The sequence below is a fragment of the Acomys minous genome (genome assembly GCF_964271855.1).
Source record: "Acomys minous genome assembly, chromosome: 1".
NCBI lineage: Eukaryota > Metazoa > Chordata > Mammalia > Rodentia > Muridae > Acomys > Acomys minous.
Window position 1 is genome coordinate 57,501,432 of NC_140483.1, and position 22,200 is coordinate 57,523,631.

Genomic DNA, 22,200 nt, shown 5'->3' on the forward strand with positions numbered 1-22,200 from the left:
CTGCTGTAACTCTGGTCCAAGGCCCAGCCTTCTGCTAGGTTCCCAGCCAGCCTGCCACTGCTGTCCTCAGCAAGCTAGACTCTTTTTTATCTATATTTATTGCTCTGTGTGTGTGTGTGCACGCACATGTGTGCATGTGCCATAGCTCATGTATGGAGTTCTGACGACAACTTGCGAGTGCCATTTCTCTCCTTTTTGCCATGTGGCCCCCAGGGATCCTACTCAGGTAGTCAGGCTTGGTGATAAGCACTTTACTAGTTAAGCCATCTTGCCTCTTGGAAAGACTCTTTAAAGAAAGTTTGCTACGTCATTTCACACCCCCCTCCCACCCCCAAAAGGATTTCTCTGTGTAGCCTTGGCTGTCCTGAACTTGCTTTGTAGAACAGGCTGGCCTCGAACTCACAGAGATCCGTCTGCCCCTGTCCCCCGAATGCTGGGATTAAAGGTGTGCACCACCACACCTGACTGGTTATTTCACTCGTTTACTTAGCACCTCCCAATGACTCTCTATTTCCTCCAGAATAAAAGCCACAGCTTCAGAATGGCCCACAAGGTGCCATAGCTGCCCTCCTGTGGCTTCTCTCCACTTCTCTTTCTGCTAGTATGAACCGTGTTTCCACGAGGGCAATAGACTGTTCTCATTTTTGTTTATAAATGTATCTCCAAAGCTAGCTGTTGTAGACTATTGCCCTGTATACCAGGCTAACCTCAGCTACAGAGCAAGCCACTGTCTTAGAGAGAAAAACAGAAACAAAATAAAACACAAATATACTAGAAGACACTTAGTAAATTAGAAAAAGAAAAAAAAAAAAGGTTTTGTTGAATGCCCTGGAGATGGAGTCAAGGGCCTTGGCCATGCCAGGCAAGCGCTGTGTGACTGATGTATAGACTGGGTTCCAGTAACTACTTGGTAGTCTGTTAAATGAGTAAGTGAATGGGACACATTATATAAGAGATTATCAAGCTAAATCTTGCATTGGGAGGCTTAGCCTTTGGCTTTGGCCCTGCCCCAGCTCCCCATCCATCCCCCTTTTCCAGAAAATCCACCTGTCATCTATTATGAAGTTCCCAACTCTTCCCCTCTTCTGCTTTAAAAAAAGCTCATGCTGGCCAAGCAGTAGTGGCACATGCCTACAATCCAGGCAGAGGGCAGAGGGCAGAAGGCAGAGGGCAGAGGCAAAGGGCAGAGGCAGAGGCAGGGGGAAGAGGGCAGAGGGCAGAGGGAAGAGGCAGAGGCAGAGGGCAGAGGCAGAGGCAGAGGGCAGAGGCAGAGGGCAGAGGCAGAGGCAGAGGGCAGAGGCAGAGGGCAGAGGCAGAGGCAGAGGGCAGAGGCAGAGGCAGAGGCAGAGGCAGAGGCAGAGGGCAGAGGGAAGAGGGCAGAGGGCAGAGGGAAGAGGCAGAGGCAGAGGGCAGAGGCAGAGGCAGAGGCAGAAGGCAGAGGCAGAGGGCAGAGGGCAGAGGCAGAGGCAGAGGGCAGAGGCAGAGGCAGAGGGCAGAGGCAGAGGGCAGAGGGAAGAGGCAGAGGCAGAGGGCAGAGGCAGAGGCAGAGGGCAGAGGCAGAGGGCAGAGGCAGAGGCAGAGGGCAGAGGCAGAGGGCAGAGGCAGAGGCAGAGGGCAGAGGGCAGAGGCAGAGGCAGAGGGCAGAGGGCAGAGGCAGAGGGTAGAAGGCAGAGGGCAGAGGGCAGAGGGCAGAGGGCAGAGGGCAGAGGCAGAGGGCAGAGGCAGAGGGTAGAAGGCAGAGGCAGAGGCAGAGGGCAGAGGGCAGAGGGCAGAGGCAGAGGGTAGAAGGCAGAGGCAGAGGCAGAGGGCAGAGGGCAGAGGGCAGAGGCAGAGGGTAGAAGGCAGAGGCAGAGGCAGAGGGAGAGGGCAGAGGCAGAGGCAGAGGGCAGAGGCAGAGGGCAGAGGGAAGAGGCAGAGGCAGAGGGCAGAGGGCAGAGGCAGAGGCAGAGGGCAGAGGGCAGAGGCAGAGGGTAGAAGGCAGAGGGCAGAGGGCAGAGGCAGAGGGCAGAGGCAGAGGGTAGAAGGCAGAGGCAGAGGCAGAGGGCAGAGGGCAGAGGCAGAGGCAGAGGACAGAGGCAGGTGGATCTCTGTGAGTTCCAGGACAGCCTGATCTATAGAGTGAATTCCAGGACAGCCAGAACTACACAGAGAAAGCCTGTCTCATTCCTCCCCCCCTCCCCCCCACTAATGCTCATGCCATTCAACCAGATCTTTGTCCTTGATCCATTCCGTTCCTTAAAGACACTATCTGGCTGGCAGTCAGAGTTCAGAGTCTCCCTGCCAGAGCTGAAGTCTGCATTTGTTCCTCTGAGGGAGTGGGGTCTGCTGCTTCCCACACCTCTAGCTCTATTGTTTCCCTTCCAACTCCCCCCCCCCCTTTGGGAGAGCCCAAGGCAGCTAATTGGATGGGGGCAGAGAGAGACTCAAGGGTCATCTAGATTTTTGAGCTAGGGAGCCAAGCCAATGTGTCATGGGAGTTTCCCACCCACGACCCTACGCCACGAGGAGGGGGAGGGGTGTCCGCTCAGGAACACCCCGATCCTGCCTGTGCCTCAGGAACGAGCCAGGAACAGGGAACATTCAGAAAGCCTTTGTGATCTCCCAGAGCCCCCTCCCCCCACCCTTGTCCAGGTTGTTCACATTCCGGAAGCACTGATGTGGCACTTAAGATTCCTGCAGCTCCGGCCTTGTCCCTCGGGGCCCCAGCGTCATCACTGAGCCTGCTTTCTGGAATGCTTCTGGCGGGAAGTGTCCTGGCAGGTGAGGCGAAGGCCTTTCACAGTCTAGATTTTTTGGGGGGGGCCTCCCCTCACTCACCCCCTCCTCCATGACTTACCTCCCCAGGTATTAAAAGCCCGTGAGGCCCAGCTCCTGCCCAGGTAGTCAAGTCTCACCTTTTCTTTCTGCCCCCTTAACAGCTATCCCTCCCTCTTTGCCCCCATTTCCTTCTTGGGCCTTGCAGAGGTCGCAGGGGGGGGGGGGGGAGGGTGTTTCCAGGAGAGGCCATTTCTCCAGATCTTGTGCCTGCCTGACAGCATAGTGTGTAGCAGATACTCCCCGGTGTGAGTAGCTCTGTTCAGCCACTCCCGCTCCAGTGAGCCTTCCTGTGCCACAAAGTGTGACTTCTAACAGATCTGGGTTTCTAGTCCGTGCTCCCACACTGTGAACTCATGTTTCGAATGTCTGTTTCTCCGCAAAATGGGAGTAAATAAAACCAAACCCCACAAGGAGGATGTAACAAAGCTATTGCCAGCATGGAATCAGGCTCTCTCGATGAAGCACCTGACGCAGGAGGATGCCTGGGATGCTGGTACTGGCATGGGAGAATAAAGAGTCGTACTGAGACCGTATCTCAAATAAACAAGAATTGGGGTTTGCAGCTCAGCGACATAATGTTTACGTAGCACGGCTCCAAGTTTGACCCCAAACATCATAAATAAATAAATAAAATAAAAACAAATGGGAGCCTCTATTATCTCCTGGGATGCCCTTCTTTACCTCGTCTAAACTTCCCATCAGTCTCCTGAAACATTTTCACTGGGCTTAATTCATTTGCGCTCCCACGTGCTGCCTGCCCCAGCCTGACCACAACCCAAGCTGTCTGCCACAGTTCAGCACACCCAGTGCTTGCTGCAGGCCCCAAAGGGAAGGAAGCCAGCACCACCGGGTCCTCAGATGTGGTATGTCCCCTTCTTGAGGATGAAGGCTCAGCTTGTATTTTTCTGGTGTTTACTCAAGCCTAGTCCAGTCCTGGGACCTCAGGCACATCTGCTGTCACTCAAGCAATTTGTGTGTGTGCCTGTGTGTGTCCTGTCCTGTCCTAACCCCAGAGTGGCCCAGCCTTCCCTGCGTGGTCCCTAGGCCGCGGCCTTTCTAGGTCTCTAGGCATAATGAGGGAGGCCCAGATCTTCCTCCGGCAGTGCGCCACACTGGGAGGACAGGTGGGTTGCATAGCTAGGAAACTGGATCGAGCCAGAACTGGGAGACTAGGGGGTGAATACCAGAATAGGTCGGGGGGTGGGGTTGGGGGTGGCAGTGGGGCGAGGGCCTGCTCAGAACCGAAGCCAACCAACTGCTTGCCTGCACTTTGTCCTCTCGCTCATCCAATAGCAGAGTCCAGCAGTTTCTCAATGGAACAGGCCGAAGGGACAGCTCTGCAGGGGGCTGAGGGGCTGGCCAGGGAGGTGGACATTCCAAGCATTCTTTACTTCCTCCCAGAGTCGGGCACTGAGGGCGCATGGAGAGGCGGTTCAGTAACAGAGGAAAGGGAATTTCTTTAGAAGGACTAAAAGCTGTGGGAGAGTCTCCAGGCAGCAGGGGCGGGGCCCAGGCCGGTGGGGGAAGGGTGCCCAGTGAAGCGGGGCGGCCGTGGGGAAGGCAATCAGTTGGACAAATCCACCTGACACGTTTCTTCCTTGAGTAAGAGGGAAGCAAAGAGGAATCCAGCCCCTGGGCCAACAAGGCCTTTCTTCCAGAATGCTTAACGGGGTCAGGCCCTGACGGTTGCTGCAGGTGGGCGGAGTGTTTGGGGGTGTTTTTTGCTTTGCTTTATTCTTTTTCAGTGCTGGGAACTGAGAGTCACATTAAACAACATTCTGACCGCCTGGCTGCACCTCCAAACTCCTTTGTCCTATTTGGATTAAACAGAGTCTGTGTCCCACCTGCAGCAGCCCAAGAGGAAAGTATAAGAAGACTCAACGATGTGGACCCAGATCCCCCAAAGAGAACAAGAGACTGTTTTTCCAGTCACTGTGCTGGTTTTAATGAGTTTTTTGTTTTGTTTTGTTTTTTGGGGGGTGTTTTTTTTTCCTTTTTTTTTCTTTTTTTGGCCACAAATGAGGGAGGGTGGAATGCCTCTTGGGTGTGAAGGGACTGGAGACCCAATCCAGACAGTGCTCAGGACATAAATTTGAAAACACCCTCCCCTCTTGGTTAGAGGGACATCATTGCCAAACTGTTCTGTACATAAACTTCAGTGGCACAGTGGCTTTCCCCAGAACACAGCATTCACATTACTGGAAGCAACAAAATTCACACAGGCGCGCGCGCGCGCGCGCGCGCGCACGCGCACGCGCGCGCACACACACACACACACACACACACACACACGCACACGCACACGCACACACACACCAACAGAATTGGGAACCAAAAAAATAAATAAGTCAGCACATTCTAGGTCCCGCTGGCCCGAGAAACAGACACATCCGTCCTGACTCTAGATACCAGGAGCAGCTTCAAGCTCTTGAGTCTCTGAGGTCTAAGGTGGGGGGGGGGCAGGGGTCCAGAGGCATCTGGGTCCACCCCCTCCTCCCTCCCCGAGATAAGCGTCAAGCCCAAGTCCTTTCAGGTCTTTGAGATGCACAGCAGCGACTGAGGACGCTGGGTGGCTCAGGTCCCAGGAGATGGAACCCAGAGGCTGCTTCCTCTTTAAATAAAGGAGGAGAGGTTATTCCACACTACCCCTAAGCATGACGGGAACAGGGACTGGTGTGAAGATGCACCCCTCCGACACTGGCAGAAAACAGGTGGGGAAATGCACCACGGGTAACATTCATGGCATAAAGTAGGCACCAACTTAGTCTCTCCGTGGCCTTGCCCTCACATTCTGGATCCTTCCCATTCATTTCCACATCTGTGCTATTTCCACCCCCACCCCCCTCATCTTCCAGGTTCAATCAGGCTTTACACATGGGTTCCTTGGTGCACTCTACTACCCCAGTTCCCCAGGAATCCTAGCCAGGGTCCCTCTGCAAACCCTCTCCGAGCCTACTCCCACACCAGCGTAGCACTGCTTCTCCTCCTCAGCTGAGCTTTGAGCAGATTCCCAGGGCTTGCCTGTAGGCTGCTGTCACCTCTTGGCAGTCTGTCAGAGAAAAGCAGCTGTCCCCCAGGGGCTCCTGCCACCATCGCCTCAGGCCTTCTGAGGGTGGCTGCTCAAGCCTCCTCAGGTTGTCCACAGACACACAGCCCCTCAGTGGGGTTTCCGGAAGCCGCTCGGGTAAGTCCAACTGGTCAAAGGACTCGGAGGACAGGATGCTGTCCTCACTCACAGCCCCTGAGGGGCGGCTGGCCCGGGCTGCAGGATGAGGGGAGGCCAGTTGGTCCAAGGAGCCAAAGGTGCTAGGCGTGGTGCCTTCTAGGGCGGTGCGTGAGAACTTGCCATTGAGTTTGAGAATGCCCTTGCGGTGGTGGGGGAGAAGCCCCGAAGATTGTGGAGACTTCTGCTCCACGGGGTCCCCACTCACAAACACATCACCAGAGTCCAAGAGTTCCCCAGACTCACTGGGCTCTGGAGAGGAATAGTAACCAGACTCACGCTGCCTCGACTTCTTGAGGATGCCCTTCCTCGGGAGCAAGGATACAGAAGGGACAGGCTGCCCTGGGGTATCAGGCACTGGACTGGCTTCCTGAGGGTCCTCCTGTCCCACCCCTGAGGAGGTCGAGGCCTTTTTCTTGAGAATGCCTTTTGGAAGCTTGAGGCTGCTCTTGCCAGGGCGAGGGGAGGTTCCCTCCGCTGGGTCACCCTGCAGAGTCTGAGCCATGTCATTCTCCTTCCGGGACTTCTTAAGAGAGTGTTGCCGTTCCAGGCCAGGTGCGGCGCTCCCGCCTCCCGGCACATGCTGCTTGAAGAAGCTGCACACCTTGGCTCCGTTCTCCAGGAGGGGGCGGGAGGAACGGCGTAGCCAGTCAGCCATGGAGGCCCGGCCAGAGTCACCACCAGGGTGTCCGCCCTCACGCAGAGCTTCCTGCTCCCCAATTCTGGTGGCGTAGCCCCAGTTGACCCACCAGTGACTGGCTACGTCCTCCAGCGTGGCCCTGCGGGTGGGATTCACCATCAGTAGCCAGCGGATCAGACCGCAGGCATCTGGAAAACAAAGGCAAGCGCTTCAGTTTGATAGCTGCAAGGTCCTCTGGCTCACCTGAGGGAGGACCGCACTCATGAGAGACCAGTGCACTCCCTCCCTGGGCTGCACACAGGTTCATGTTCACTCCCCCAAGCCGACTTTCCCAGACAGGCTTAACCAACCGCTTCTGTCCCACAAGCCGTCCTTCTCAGCCCTTGCTTCTGTGTCAGTATTTTCCTTCAACACTACAGGGACTGTGATTGAGGACAAAACTTTTTGCTCTCTCTCTATCACAGGTGAAAGGTCAGATTTCTTAGGATGAGGGAAAAGGCAGTAAGAAACAATACAACTATAGCAAGGAGTGTTAGGCTGAACCTGAGAGAACACTTTTTTTTTTTTTGAGACAGGGTTTCTCTGTGTAGACTTGGCTGTCCTGGATTCACTGTGTAGACCAGGCTGGGCTCGAACTCACAGTGATCCACCTGCTTCTGTCTCCCAAGTGCTGGGATTAAAGGCATGAGCCACCACCGCCCAGCTTAGAGAGCACTTCTAAAGCATGCTCTCAATGAAGAAGGGGCCTCCCCCTTCCTCAGAGGCCCCTGACTGGAGAGAACAGTGGGCTGCATCCTAGTCTCCCCTAGGTCACTATGGACTGCCATCTTCTTTATCACCATCGTCCAGGCACTGCCTCAGGAACCAATGGCTGTGGCAGTGCACCCCACACTCCCAGCCTGGTCACAGTTCCCACTCACCAGATGGCTTGGGTGGCTCACGGTAAGCCCCACTGCTGATTTGCTTCACCAGGGTCTTATGATCCTGCCCGTCAAAGGGCATGGTGCCATGCACCAGGATGTAGAGGAGAACGCCCAGAGACCAGCTGTCCACCTGACAGAGAGTGGGGGTGGGGAGGGGGATGTTCAGCAAAGACACAGCATGTGCCACCATCTGCATCTCCAACACAGCGGAAGATGTAAGGCCACATCTGAAGGCTTCCTCTTAGCCCCCTCCTGTAACTAGGGGAGAGAGTACAGCAGAGGGGTCAGGGGCTCATAGGAAAAGATACTGAGGCACAGCCACAGGCACCGGAGCAGTGGCCAGGCCATTGCCATCATTCTGGGTCAAGGTGGGGTGGCTGGACTGAGTACCAGGAGGTGATGCGAACGGGGGGGGGGGGGGGGGGCGGTGGAGACCTCAGTGCTATGGCGGCTTTGCTATTTCCGCCTCAAGGCTTGGCAAGTTGCTGCTTTGTAGGGGCCCAAGTTTTGTGCTCTGAAAAAGGAGGCAACTAGCAAACTAGCTCATCTATCCTGCGTGACCTGGATTCAGGGATGGTGGTAGGAGGAGAAGGCTCTGACCTCGGGGCCCACGTAGGGTTTCCCATTGACGATCTCAGGCGAGGCGTAGAGAGGGCTTCCACAGAATGTCTGGAGGAACTTGCCTTTGTGGTACAGGTTGGAGAGGCCGAAATCAGCGATCTACAGGGTAGAGACAAACACACGGGTCATACCAAAGGCTGAGTTGCTCCACAGCTCCTGGCCATCCTTTCTCCAGACCCTGAGGAAAGGCAGGCCCTGGGAGAATGAAAGGGACTCCCAACCCACATCTCGTAGCCCAGGTCCTAAAAGATGGTGCCCTAAGGTTCTAAATAGGCAAGCCAGACCCCTGACCCAGTAACCACGTGAAGTCTGAGCTGCCCTTCTGAGTAGAGAGTGGATCTCTCTGCCCACACCTGGGCAGGTGGCCAGAGTGGACCTGCACATCTAAAGGGCAAAGGAGAGGAGAGGACAAAAGTCAAGGGTGCTCACAGCCCAGGAGATGGAATCTTCTCAAAGGACTCACTAAGCTGTTTGATTTAGGGGCCGGAGAGATTCTAAGACTGTCCTCCTCTTTCCTACCTATCCTCAGCTAGAGGCGGAGGTCAAGAGCCTGGGGATAGCTGACCCTTCACTCCATCAAAGGATCATGTGTGCAGGGTGGAGAGGGCTATTTATGAAACTCTGGCTCCCTTGTTTATAGCTTTATGGGCATATTATCAAGCGGTTGCCAGGTGAGCCCATAGTGATGTCGATTATAGGTCCCAACAGAGCTTGTGTGCTTGTCTGGTTCGTGTGAGTTTACTGGGTCTGGCCTCCCTTTCCTGTCAGCATCAGAGAAACCCCACCTGGTTCAGGAATTGGCTGGGTAAGGGTTACCAACTTAGTACCAGGATAGCTGGGGAGAGGTCAGCAGCCACAAAGTGACCCTTGTCCTGTGTCGGGTAGATCTGAGGAGGGCCAGACTAGGTCACCCTCCTGGTTGTCTGCCAGGTGAGCCTGTCACCTAAGCCAGCTCCTGCCATCTCGCCCTCCCAACCCCGAGGTCCTAGTTTATCTCCTTGGCATGGACTTCTGATTGTCAGGAATCTAGCTGCTTCAGCACCAGAGCCCAGCGGTTGCGGGAAATTGAAAGTGAGACCAACGAGGAAAGAAGCTACAAGGCTTCCTGGTGGCAGCACATTCAACCGTGTGTGCAGGTCGTGTGCAAGCACACAAGCAGGAAAACCCGAGGCTCAGTACCTGTCGGTTGCCAAGTTATGAGTACAAACTGACCCTAGACTATTAGACCCTGGTCATACTTGTGATGTCACTGGCCGGAGAGGCAGATTTCTATTCTAGCCCAACCTCTGCCAGTCACTAGTGGAGTGATCTTCCTCTTGTGGGCTCAGGGCCTCATCCACAAAGGAAGTGTTGGATACAAGTTAGCCAGAGTGGGACCCACTAAGCACTTAGAGCTACTGGGCTGGAGACAGGACAGAAGACCTAGGGTGAGCTAGGGAAGCTTCTAGAAACCAGAAGTGGGGCTCACCTTGATATTTCCATTGGCATCTAGAAGGATGTTCTCCAGCTTGAGATCACGGTGAACGATCCCGTTCTTAAAAAAAAAAAAAAAGGGAGGGGGACTGAGTCAGGACATGTCACCATGGAAGGGGAGGGAGACAGGGGGCCCAGTCTAGAAAATGGAATCTGCACAAAGAGTTGAGCACAGGCACCATGGAATACATAAAACTCAACGACAAGAGTTCAAGAAATCACAGGCCTTTCCGTGGTCAAGAGAACAAAGCCAGAGACCCCAGCATTCCTTGGTTCGGACAGTCCAGAAGCCTTTCTGGTCTAAACCAGCCTTAGAACTCCAGATTCACTCTCCCCACTGCAGAACACAACCAGGCCCGGTGGGTGCTCACCTGGTGGCAGTAGTGCAGAGCAGAGACGATCTGTCGGAAGAAATGCCGGGCGTCGCGCTCGCTCAGCCGTGGCCGCTCACTGATGTAATCATAGAGGTCGCCTCGGCTGGCATACTCCATGACAATCACGATCTTGCTGCTATTCTCAAACACTGGAGAGGGCAAGTGACAACGTCAGGCCTCGAACACTGCTCCCACCTCGAAACACAGTCTCTTCCACAGCCTCAAACCAGATAAGGCCTCCCTCTAGGATGTCTGCCACAGGGGCTGGGGGCCACAGGGCATCAAAAAGCGTGGAGGAGGAGCCTCGGAAGATTCGGCGTCTTCTAGGAACAGCAAACCGAGACCTGAGGCCAGTGGCTAAGTCTAGGCCTGCGAGGGCTCTGCAAACGCCCAGCAAAGCAGAGATATCACTGACAGAAATAAAAAGCGGGGGTGGGGGTGGGTGGGTGGGGGTGGGTGGGTGGGTGGGTGTTTGATTGAGACCCCATGCTTCTTCAGCTTATGACCTTGATCACATCTCTACTAGATCTGTTAGTGAGAATATACAGTTGCCGGATGAACTTGGGTAAGTTTATCAAGCCATTTTGCCTCAGTTTCCTCCTTTGAGAGGTAGATGGTAACAGCAACCTCACAGGACTCATGTGAGGCACAGGTTAAGGAAATCAGTGGCAGTTCTTGGTCGGTCACCATATCTGACGCACAGGCATCCTTGTGTATAATTCTAATGGCTTAAGGCCTGCCTTGTGCCTGTGAGAGCTGAGCCTGCCACCTCTGACTTCCCATGAGTACCCAGGCTAGGGCCAGAGTGCATATGGCCTTAGACGCAGAGGCAATCAATAAATACGTGGTAATTAATTGGCTGGCTGGCTTCTTGGCAGTCTGCTCACCCCAGTTAGCCCATCTCCGTGTGTAGGAGGGGCTGTCTCACTACTGCGAGCCCAGCCGTGTCCTGGCTCCAGGCCTCTAGAAAAGTAGAAAGTAGGTAGCTCATCAAACTGGCCCTTCAGCTGGTGTGTCAGAACATGCTCGTCTATGGCACTGCATCCTTGTGTTAAACGGGTCCTATGAGTTGGGCCTGCTTAGCCGGCCCCGGACCTACTGCTGTCTAGCCTCTGAGAGGGAGCTAAGGGGCGAGTCCCCAATCCCGGATGTCAGCGGCAAGGCCAGAAGAAGGCTTGTGGTATTGTTTCCAGGTGACCATGGTGGCCCAGACTCTTAGGGATGCCTGACTGAGATGCCTCATATGTATTTCTTAGTTTATATGCAACCTTTATGCTAGGAAACTAAAGCTGAAGAGCTGGCACGGGGCATTTGGGGGAACATTTAGAAGTCAGTTCCAGTATTCCTGTACCCCAAAACATCTAAAGCATATAGCAAGATAAAGATGAATCCAGAGGAACCCTTTAGACACCCAGTAACAGTAATGTCCCATGTCTGCACCATACACACACACACACACACACACACACACACACACACACACACACGCCAAAAAAACAAAACAAAACAAAACTAGGTGAACAAACAAAAAGCCCCTGAGCATCAGCTCAGTTCTCAGACCCAAGTGGAAACTACACATGAATTCATAGATACACCGATTCGTTCCCGTGCGTGTGGGGGCTCGCACACACGTACTGCCAACCACTAAGCTTGGCCTGCCCACTACTCCCCGAGGGAAGAAAAGAGAAATACAATTAGCCTTCTCAGCCACTTGTCTGGGCTCCTCACGGGACGGACTCCAGCCACAGGGTCATAGCAGCAGCTTTGCCCTTTCTCTTCCTGTGACCCTGAGAGTAGAGACGCCTCTGTTCTTCCCACCAGGAATCTTCAGACAGAGACACACTGCAGACCAATCCGCAGGCTCCTCCTGCTGTCCCTGTGATCCCATTTAGCTGGTGTTACATAAAGGCTTGAAACAGACAGGTGTATGTGGGAGGGAGTTCTCCCTTCGTCCCTCGTCACCCTCGGGGAGGAGGGCAGCCAGAGTGATCAAGCCAGAACTGGTGTTAGGAGGAGATGAGGCCAAGAAACATGAAGAGGCAGAGTGAGCCTGTGCAGGAGAAATTCGGGGCCACAGGATGACTTTAGGAGACCTGGCTAACAGACAGAGATGAACACACCCACACACCTGAGACAGGTGCAGACTCAAGCACTGCAGCCTCCCCTGGGTTGCTAAGGATCTCCTGGGGTTGGGCGGCAGTGCTGTTAGGGGGAAACTCAGTAACAACAGGTTTTCAGGCTAGGGTGAGGATGCTGCTCAGATTACAGTATTTACCTAGCAAGTGTGGGGTTCTAGGTGGGACTTCAGCCATGCTACAACACACACACACACACACACACACACACACACATACACACACACAAAGAAACCTATAGTTTTTCCACTTTTACAGAGTACTTGGCATCATTATCCAGCTGGATGTTCCCAACCGCCCTGTGATGTAGCTGGGATTATGCCATTTTGTAAAGGAGAAGGAACTAAGGCCTGGAGACTGTATTAGGAGTTGTCCCGAGTCATGTGGCAGGGTTTTGAATGCAGCTTTTGCAACCCGAAAGCCTTTGCCATTCTTACTTCTTCTTTTTAAAAATAGAACTTTACTTGTTTAAGTTATATATTTATTTAAAGGCAGGGTCCCGTTAGGCAGATTAGGCTGGCCTCGAATTTATATTCCCCCTGTCTCAAGCCTTCTGTGGCTGGAGTTCCAGGGGGTCATAGTTAGGATTACAGGTATGTAGCAATGGGCTCATGTCTACTTCTTTGTGTTGGCAGTTCTGAATTACACACACACACACACACACACACACACACACACACACACACACATACACACATTCACAGGATTACAGGCATGCAGTGTTGGGCTCATGTTTACTGCTTTGTGTTGGCAGTTCTGAACTGCACATGACACACACACACACACACACACACACACACACACACACACACAGATTCCTGGCTCCCAGCTCCAAATGTCACACTACTGTACATACCTTCATGGATGGCAATGATGTGGGGATGGTTGAGTGATGACATGATCTCAATCTCCCTCCTTATATGCAACAGATCCTGCTCATCTTTGATTTTGTCTTTCCGGATTGACTTGATGGCTACCTGGGAACAGAGGATGCAGGAAATTAAGGAGAAAGGTCTAGTAAGTTCAAGGCATCCCTGAGAACGCTTCCTGAGCCCTGGCCCTGGTTCTCTACCTGCAGCTGCAACATAAACCACAAAATGTACCAAGAGAAGACACTGCTCCCCCCCCCCCCCTTCACCAGGGCATGTGGCAGGAACCTGGAGATCGATCGCCTTGCCTGGAAAAGGTTCTGCCCTGGGTCCTCCAGTGCAGTCCATGCAGCAGGAAGCAGCACTGACCAATGGCCTCAATTTCAAAGTGTCCAGATAAACAAGAAAGGCAACAACCTACACCCCTGGGGCTTGATACTTTAGGATATACAAATCGAATATGCACAGTGCACACCAAGGACAAGGACCTGGGATGATTGGCTCAGCACTGGCTCCTTGATGCCGGGTAGAGGACCTGGCACACATTAGACAGTGAGTGGCAACTTACTGCATTAGTGAACACACTGGCCCTCAAATCAACTCTGGCAAGTAGATAAAGAATGCTTGATTCCTCACCCTCACTCACGAGTGAAGAAACAGGAAATCCAACAGGCTAACCAGTTTCCTTAAAGTCACGGTCACTGACTAGCACAGATGGCAACTTGACTCTGAATTCAGCCCCTGCAATTTTCTATAAACAACCACTCACTAGCCAAAAATTACAACACCCCAAATGCCTACCAACAAGTGTGAAAGGATAGACAAGATTTAGTATTCTGATACCTGCTTTAACAAGGCTGAACCTATAAAATATACTTGGCAAAATAAGCTAGTGACAGAGTGACAAATATTATGTGATCTACTTTTATGAGGTACTAAAAAAAAACAAAACAAAAAAAAAAAAACAAAACTATAGACAGAAAATAGATGAAAAGTTACCAGGCTAAAGAGTGGCATGGGGGGGGGGGTTGTATTATTTAATGGGCCTAGTGGTTCTATTTGAGATGATTTTTAAAAAACATTTATTTATTGTATTTATTGTATATGATATGCTTTATCTGCAGAAGAGGGTATCAGATAACATTATAGATGGTTGTGAGCCATCATGTGCTTGCTGGGGATTGAACTCAGGACCTCTGGGAGAGCAGGCATTGCTCTTAACCACTGAGCCATTTCTCCAGCCCTTGAGATGATTTAAAAAAAAAAAAGGTTTTAGAGGGCTGGAGAGATGTCTCAGCAGTTAAGAGCACTGGCTGTTCTTCCACAGGACCTGCGTTTGGGTCCCAGCACCCACATGGTGGCTCACAACTGTCTGTAACTCTACTTCCAAGGGGCGAGATGCCCTCTGCAGATGCACAAACATACAGAGAAAACACCCATGTACATTAAATAAAAACATTTTTATTTTATATCATGATGACTTACAACACTGTGGATACGTTTAATATGCTAGCGAGTTATTTGCCATAATAAAAATGATCACCAACCCTTCCACCCACCCCCCACCCCCCAAAAAAGACCCCCACTCTCCACAGAGCAGTCTTTGAAGTCCTGGTAAGGAATGTCCAACAAGCAGCAAATAAGTAGATGGCAGTCCTCTGGGACCCACTGTCTTACTCCGTAAAAGTAGGACACACAAGGGTTAACCCCTCCCGCCAGTGCCAGTGTGTCATGGGGTGTCATGGGCTCAGGAAGGGTGGCCACAGAGGCACCAGAGGAGCGATAGTGCAACACCTAAAAGCCTCCGTCTGGCTGTCTGGTCCACAGCCTTCTCTAGTGGCTCTGGGTCAGGAGTGACTGACGGGAAAGCACAGAGCCAGCACCCAGTATGCCTGGTTCTCAGGTCCTGTCCTAGGGGCTACTGGCAAGTCCTATCCTTTTTGGAGCCCCAGTTACCTTTCTGGGAACTAAACAGATTGAACTAAGTAGTCTGAGGGGCTTTCCCGCTCTGAGTCTGTGCAGGGGCCCTCTGGGGCTGGGTGAGGGTTGGGTGTCCCGGGCCAGTCAGTTCCTGGCAAGTTCTGGCCAAGGACACCAATAGAATGGTAAACACAAGACTTCCTCTTCCCAAAGTAATGAGAAATATGAAGGCCCAGACTGAGGTAAACAGCTCCGCATTCAATTTCCCAGGAGGGCTGGCCTCCCCTCTGGATTCAAAAGGAGAAAGGAAACCCCAGCTCAAGGGGCGGGGCCTCTAATCCACCCTTTCACGGGCTCGGGAGGTAGACAATGGCTTCTGCTCTACCGACAGCAGGCTTTTTAGGCCTGTGCTCCCCATCTGACAAGAATGCGGAATAGCCCTAATCCTGTCACAGGAGTTGCTCACAATGCCCAGAGCCCCGTCACCCCGGCAACGGGCCAGGGATGGCGTGCCCTCCACCCCATCCTGCCCTAAAGCTGCATTGCTGAAAGGAGGAAGGCCCCATTCTCAGCCTTTCCCCCAGAACAGGCCAGGGAGGAGGACAACGGCAGATGGTCACCATGGAGCCTCATCCCTGAGAGGCCCAACTCAGGGGGACGCCGCAGATGGGAGGATCTGTCTGCTTCAACATTCTGCAGTCACCCCACTCAGCTCTCCCTGGAGAGCTAGGCAGAAACGCCCAGTGGCCCCGCCCCCCCCTCCGGTTTAGAACTGGGTGCAGGGCAGGGGAGCAAGACCTTGAATATTCCTTCAACTAGGAGATGCCTCCCTCTTCTATATTCAACACAGCAATACTCCCACACATCCCTTCCCCACGCTGCTATTCTCGCCCTGAAGGGGAGAGTGCACGGCCTTCTCTCTTCTCTGTAAGCCTTTGTTCATAGAACCAGACAGTGAGTAAAGGGCTGTGCACTCTAGAGACAAAGGTCTGTTAAAAAAAAAAAAAAAAAAAAAAAAAATATATATATATATATATATATATATATGTAGGTAGTAAAAACAGTCATATGTAAACACACATCGCCATCTAGACAACTAAAAATACCTGAGAGGTGAAAATGCATCCAGGCAAAGTCTAGGCAGAAGTTAGATGCACAGCTGTGTACGCACAGGTGTATAAAATCCTGAGACGACGTCACGGGCTCGGGGACAGAGCTTTAATTTAAAGGCATAAGGGGCCAAAAGAAATGAGTTTCCAAAGGGTGCGAGGACTGTTTGTTTGGTGGGCATACGGGTAAGACATCCATTTCTCCCGACTTTAGAAGGCCTAAAATTCTAATTTCCCCACCTCCAGTTTCAATCTCCTACAAGACATCAGATGGGTGAGGGGGAGGTTGAAGAAACCCCAGTTCTTTACAGTAGGTCCTAGGAGGAAGGAAAACAAGGCATGTTATCAGTCCTCCGTCAGTCCCCCAAAGGGTGACAGACAAGAAAGACTGATTTATCTAAACTGCCATGATGGGGCTGGGCCACTGTTTTCCAACTCTCCCAGCCCCGGTATGTCAAAGTAAGTTAGCTATAGGACCACTCGGGACTAGAAACGAGCCCTCCGTGCAGAAAGCCTCCAACACATGTGCACTAGTGAGCACTCATTACAAATATCTATTGGTTTAAGTTCCTGGATGATCTTTGCCTAAAGGAAAGATCAGTGACAGATAAAGTTTCCCACTACCCTCCCTCCCAGGCCTGGGTGGAGTACATCTCAGTTACAAGAACTAATTTCTAGAGACTTTTGTTCTCACCTGCGAGGTAACTGGCAACCATGCCTTAGGATGAAAATAGACTGACTGAAGCCTAGGAAGAAGGTACCAACCTCAGACTGGTACCCAAGCCCACAGAGAGGATGGCCACACGCTCCTGACATTTTTTGGTAAATTTATTAATTTTATGTATATGAGTGTTTTGTTTACATGTATAAGTATGTGCACCATGTGTGTACCTGGTCCCCCGGGGAAGTCAGAAGAGGGCGTCAGATCCTCTGGAACTGGAGTTAGGATGGCTGTGAACCACCATGAGTGCTGGGAATTGAAACTGGGTCCTCAGGAAGATTAGTACTGAGCCATCACTTCAGCCTCCCTGGCATGGTTATTAATACTGCCCTTTTGATGCTACAGATCACCCACAGTTATTTATTATATGGCCTCTGCACTCTGAGGCAGAGAAAGGAAAACCAGCCCAAGGATGATTTTGTGTACGTGAACACACGGCCAGCTGAGTGGCCTCTGTGAACCCAGGCACCTGGTTCACCATGCAACTCAAGGCACACAAAGCTAGGATAACCTGGCTAACTGGGCTGTCTACTCTGTTTGATTAATTTATTTTTTTTTTTTATATTTTATGCATATGGGTGTTTTGTCTGTGTGCCATATACATGTACCACATGCATACAATGCCAATGGAGGTCAGAAGAGGGCATTGGATCTCTTGAAACTAGAGTTACAGATGGCTCTGAGAGGGAATCCAGCCCAGGTCCTCTGCAAGAGCAGCAGGTGCTCCTAACCGCCAGGCCGCCTCTCCACTCCTGGGCCGTTTAGTTTTAGTGTCCTTGCTTGTGGAAGAACTTGGGGAACCTTGCAGGTGGCCTTCTTTACTTGGGAGAGGATGGGAAAGAGAAAACCGTTTCGGGTATGGAAGGAGAGGTGAGGATTTTAGCAGGCTGGGAGAGGGCAATGAGACCACTCCAGGAAAACTGGCTGGGTCTCTAAGTTCTCCTCCACGCTTCTGCATTCTGTGCAGAGCTTCTCCAGAAACGGCTCACTCAGGAAGGTGCCATCCTAGGGCCATTGCAAAGCCACCATGCTTGGCCATGTTAAACGCCAGAGCACAATTCTTGCAGAAACCATCCCAGTGAATTTTCTTATCCTTGAAGCTCTGTGAAGTCATAAGGGCAACAAAGCGAATTCCCCAGCCAGCCATGAACGACACTTCAGGCAAACTGACTTCTCCAGAGTTCCTCCACGCACAGGACAGGACTACAATGGAGGAGAAGCTAGCACCTCAGAAGACAAAAGATCCTTGGAGGTGCCCAGTCCCGCCTCCCATCCCTGGAGAAGGGACGGTCCATATCTTGCCGTGGGCCACGTTGTGTGTGCCATTCCTTCCCACTTCAAACACGCCCATTCTTTGCCAACACCCCGAGGAGTTGGTGCTGAGGTTCCATGGGTAAAATAGCTCCTTTCTCCCAGAGCTCGCATTAGGAATGTTCTGTATTTCAGGTAATCAAAAAGCTTTAGGAGGAAAAAAAGAAGGGAAACGGGAGGAGGCAGAGAGAGAGACGCTGGTTTGGGGTGCTGGGAGGGATGGCACAAGTTGGGCATCTTTAGTCACTACCAACATCCTTGACTCTCCTATGGCCTTTCATGGGAAGCAGGCACAGAGCTGGACGATGACCCACTTAGATAGTGCAGGAGAGGTTAGGCGCGCATCCCTGGACGAGCAGCAGGGATGTACCATTCTACCGAGAACCAGACAGGAATCCTGTGGGTCACTTGAGCCGTCTCCCCCAGTCCCATATAGTGCCATCTCCTCCCTGCCTCCTCCTAGCCCACTCTGCCAGGTTCCTGAGCAAGGAGCTTCCCTGCCCAGCCCTTTTGTGTGGTTTGGCCGGGGCCCAAGGACAAGAGTCGCCTGCAGCCTCCCTCCTTGCTGCTGAGCAGGCAGGTGCAGGAGGAGCTGGGAGGGCAGCATCTTGCCCAACAAGCTTTTGGCAGCTGGCCAACAGCAGTCCTTCTCTGAAATTGGCTGAATGAGAGCTCCGAGGGCTTTGAACAGAACAGACACTATAGTGGTTCAACTCAAGAAGTCTGAGCACAACCCAGACTTACTGTGGCAGCAGAGGCCCAGGATGAGAGCGGTCCCTATGTCAGAGCCACCATTACTGGAGCAGTGAGCCCCATGTGCCTTAGACGCTGCTAAGATTTTTACAGACACTATTTCACTCCATCCCAGGAGAAACGCACAACACAGGAACTATAATCCCCGTTTTACAGATAAGGACCCTGCAGGAGGGAGGGTAAGCAATGGGAAGCACTATTGGACCCTCTGCGGGAGTGTAGTATACCATTCCTTCACCCAGGACCTGTGGACACAGTATTGAGAAGGGGGGGGTTCCCAGGGACTGCTCCCACTCCAAACATTGTCTGGAGTACTGGGAAGGCAGCTGGAGCAGGCCGATGGGATGACAAAGCAGTCAGAGGCAAGCCCAGGCTCATTTCAAAACTAAATTCTAGACCAAGACTCAGCACTTGGTCATCCAGGGCCTCTGGTGGACAAGTCTGGAGCTTATGCTGTGTGTGGGTCTACCATGACCCAGCCAGAGGACATGGCACCCCTTAGGGGTGAGTGAGCCGTCCGTCCGTCCGTGCAGATCATGGACCAAAGGCTTTGGTGAGGCCCCAGCATGTGTTTTTCCCCTTAGGGAGAGGGGTTGGTCAGGGGAGCTGGGAGAGCCACAGGAGGAAATGTCATTTGGATACCAGGAATGTGTCTGAGACCTAGAGCAAATATTTGTTTTTTTCCTCTGATGCCCTCCTGGAGCAGCCATTAGTCCCACCTAGCTGTCCCTCCTGCAGATAATCCCATGGGACCACCCCACCCCCACCACCTCCATAGCCATCTCTACAAGTAGGGAGCTAGAAACTTGGTGAGAAATTCCAGATGGCACTCCTGTGAACTGAGCTCCACAAGTCCCTCTGCCCCCTGAAGTATCAGAAGCATTGGCTCTCTTTAGGGAGAAAAGCTAAGATGTAGAGCTGGGTGTGTGGGGATGACAGCACTGCTCCACGATTGAGAAATCATTAGCACAGCAGAGAGCTGCTCTCCAAGAAAAGAGGGGGGGGGGACCCCGAGAAAACTCAACAGCAATCCTGGGTGGTCGGGTTTGGGAGTTTCAGAGCAGGCTCCACGTTTGCTGATCTTGGCTCCTTGCACACAGCAAGACACATGAACCTGGGAGTTCGTTCCTTCACTTCAAAATCAAATGTGATCCTTCTCTCCCTCTCTCTCTCTCTCTCTCTCTCTCTCTCTCTCTCTCTCTCTCTCTCTCTCGTGTGTGTGTGTGTGTGTGTGTGTGTGTGTGTGTGTGTGCGCGCGTGTGTAACACAGTGACCTTAGTCTCGGTTTCTCAGCCGCTCATCCTAGTTCCCTCAGCCCACTCTTCCCACAACAAGAGACATGGGATGGGACACAAGCCACGAGCAACAATTTTGTAGCTAAGTCCGTGACAAAGCCTGGGTCCAGCAGTCTCAACCCTGAAGCTTCTGGGGCCCTGGCACTTTATAGAAAGAGAAAGAAAAGAAAGCCAGGAAGTACATGATTGCCCAATAGCTGTAACCTGGCAGCAGGCAGCCGGGGCCTGTGCCAGGCCTTAGCAGGAAGGACATACTTGTTCCTATTGATGGGGCCATAATCCACTCCTTTCTCCAACATCCACACTCTTTCACCAATGAAATGACTTCTTGAATTTCAAACCAGCTCCTGGCTGTAAAAGCAAACAATTAGGGGAGGGGACCATCGCCGTAGTCAATAGGGCAAACTATGGCTGCACACACACACACACATACACACACACACTTACAAACCAGCATGCACTGGATCTGGCAAAATATAATCCCTAAACCACCTGCTCTGAGGCTTGCTAAAATGTCAGTTACAGACCTTTATAAGACACTCCTTTTGGTGGGAAATGAGAGACCGAGCATTTTAAACAACCAGTCCAGGCCCACTGAACCGGAGTGTAACTTCTGGTAAATTTGCTAGTCTTTCAGGGGAGGAGGGCTTTTCCAGAGATAGCTCCATATAAGAGCTATAATCAGGACCCACGTGCATCCATATTTATATCTTCCTCACTCTTCCAAGCAGCTTGTGAGACAGGCTGTGTACTCTCTCTCTCTCCCTCTCTATTTTTGCAGAAGGGGAAACAGAAAACAGAGATGAAGGAACTTGTTCGAAGTTACAGATTACCACGATGAGTAAACACGCATGAAATCAAAAGGACAAGTTCCCCAAAAGGCCTTACACCCAAAGACATGGTGAGATACAGTGGACCTGGCACCAAAGTCTGGTTTTACATTTCCCAGAATCAAAGTCCATCGCAACGAATCTTTGATTCAGTTTCGGCTGGAAAGGCCCCAAGTGTCAAGCCAGAGTTAACAATCTCCACACCTCATCCATCTACTGAGATCTAGCGCTTTCAACTTCCTCCTTCCATTCTACTCCGCTGAAGTTTGTGCCAGTCAAAACTCAAGTTAAGCCCCATCTTCTCAAACGACAGGCACCTAGCGCAGCTAATGTTCTCTGGTCCACGAGCACTGTCCCTGAAAACCACGGACAGACACATCCTCAACTGCGCGCGCCTGGCAACTCAGTGTAGGACACCGCAAGGGACGAGGCTGGGAGCTCCCGGGAGCCAGGCGCCGCGAGGGACACTCACCAAGCGTCCCGAACTCTCTCGTGCCTTCTTCACCTTCCCGTAGGTGCCCTTGCCCAGGGTCTCTAGGAACTCGTAGCGGTGCCGCAGGTTGTGCTTGTGATGGTGCCGCTTCACCGCCTGCTTCTTCATCAGGGGTTTGGGTGACTTGATGAGCCCGTCCGCCAGTGGCCGGGAGCGCTCCGCGGCCAGGGCGGAGGCGGAGGGAGCCTGGCCCGCGCGCCAGGGTAAAGCCATCGACTCCATGGTGCGGGGACAACGAGGCAGAGGGGGCGGGGGGGTCGGGTAGCAGCAGCGCGCGGATACCCGCGGGCTCAGAGGTCACTGCCGCACCCGAGCGCGCTAGAAAACCCCGCGTCCTGAATTGCTATAAAACGTTCGGGGGGGGGGGGGGGAGGCCCTGACCACGCCCCCTGATCCCCATTGGCTCGCTTGCCGGCGACTCGTGACCAAGGCCTCCCACATTGGCTCATCGCCTCCTGCCCGCCTCCTCCCCTTGGCTAGGCGCGGAAAGGTGTGAATGGAACCCCGCCCACTTGGGTCCGTAAGCCAGGAATGCGAGAAAGGAGGCTGAGCCGAATTACTACCCAAGTGCAAGTCCTTAGGTTTGACGGGTCTCTGACTTACTTTTGCCTCTAAATGGGGCCAAGTTGTTCTATTGTGCTGTGTTCCCGGTTGGCAAGGCACAATCTAAGGGCACTAGAAGGCCCTGAAGTA

The 22,200-nt window shown here is 52.6% G+C and overlaps 1 protein-coding gene across 2 annotated transcripts; it reads right to left on the reverse strand.

Annotated features, from left to right (window-relative positions):
- Positions 1–4,857: 4,857 nt before the first annotated feature.
- On the reverse strand, positions 4,858–21,859 carry NUAK2 (NUAK family kinase 2). Of its 2 annotated transcripts, none has more exons than XM_084771792.1 (7): positions 21,483–21,859; positions 13,063–13,179; positions 10,069–10,220; positions 9,693–9,758; positions 8,204–8,323; positions 7,601–7,733; positions 4,858–6,868 (listed from the first exon to the last, which is right to left on the reverse strand). In XM_084771792.1, exons 1-7 carry the CDS (start codon positions 21,727–21,729, stop codon positions 5,805–5,807), a joined length of 1,899 nt encoding a protein of 632 aa, XP_084627918.1. In that variant the 5' UTR covers positions 21,730–21,859; the 3' UTR covers positions 4,858–5,804. The 2 variants fall into 2 exon arrangements, with proteins under 2 accessions (XP_084627918.1, XP_084627919.1); XM_084771793.1 differs by lacking the exon at positions 21,483–21,859 and adding an exon at positions 20,440–20,523 and having other exon boundaries at positions 13,063–13,183.
- Positions 21,860–22,200: the final 341 nt, after the last annotated feature.

Coding starts and splice junctions, on each gene's coding strand:
- NUAK2 (XM_084771792.1), bottom strand. CDS start 21,729: ATGGAGTCGATGGCTTTACCCTGGCGCGCGGGCCAGGCTCCCTCCGCC. Junction 10,221..13,062: donor CATCATTGCCATCCATGAAG/GTATGTACAGTA, acceptor TGCCCTCTCCAG/TGTTTGAGAATAGCAGCAAG. Junction 9,759..10,068: donor CTCTGCACTACTGCCACCAG/GTGAGCACCCAC, acceptor TTTTTTTTTAAG/AACGGGATCGTTCACCGTGA.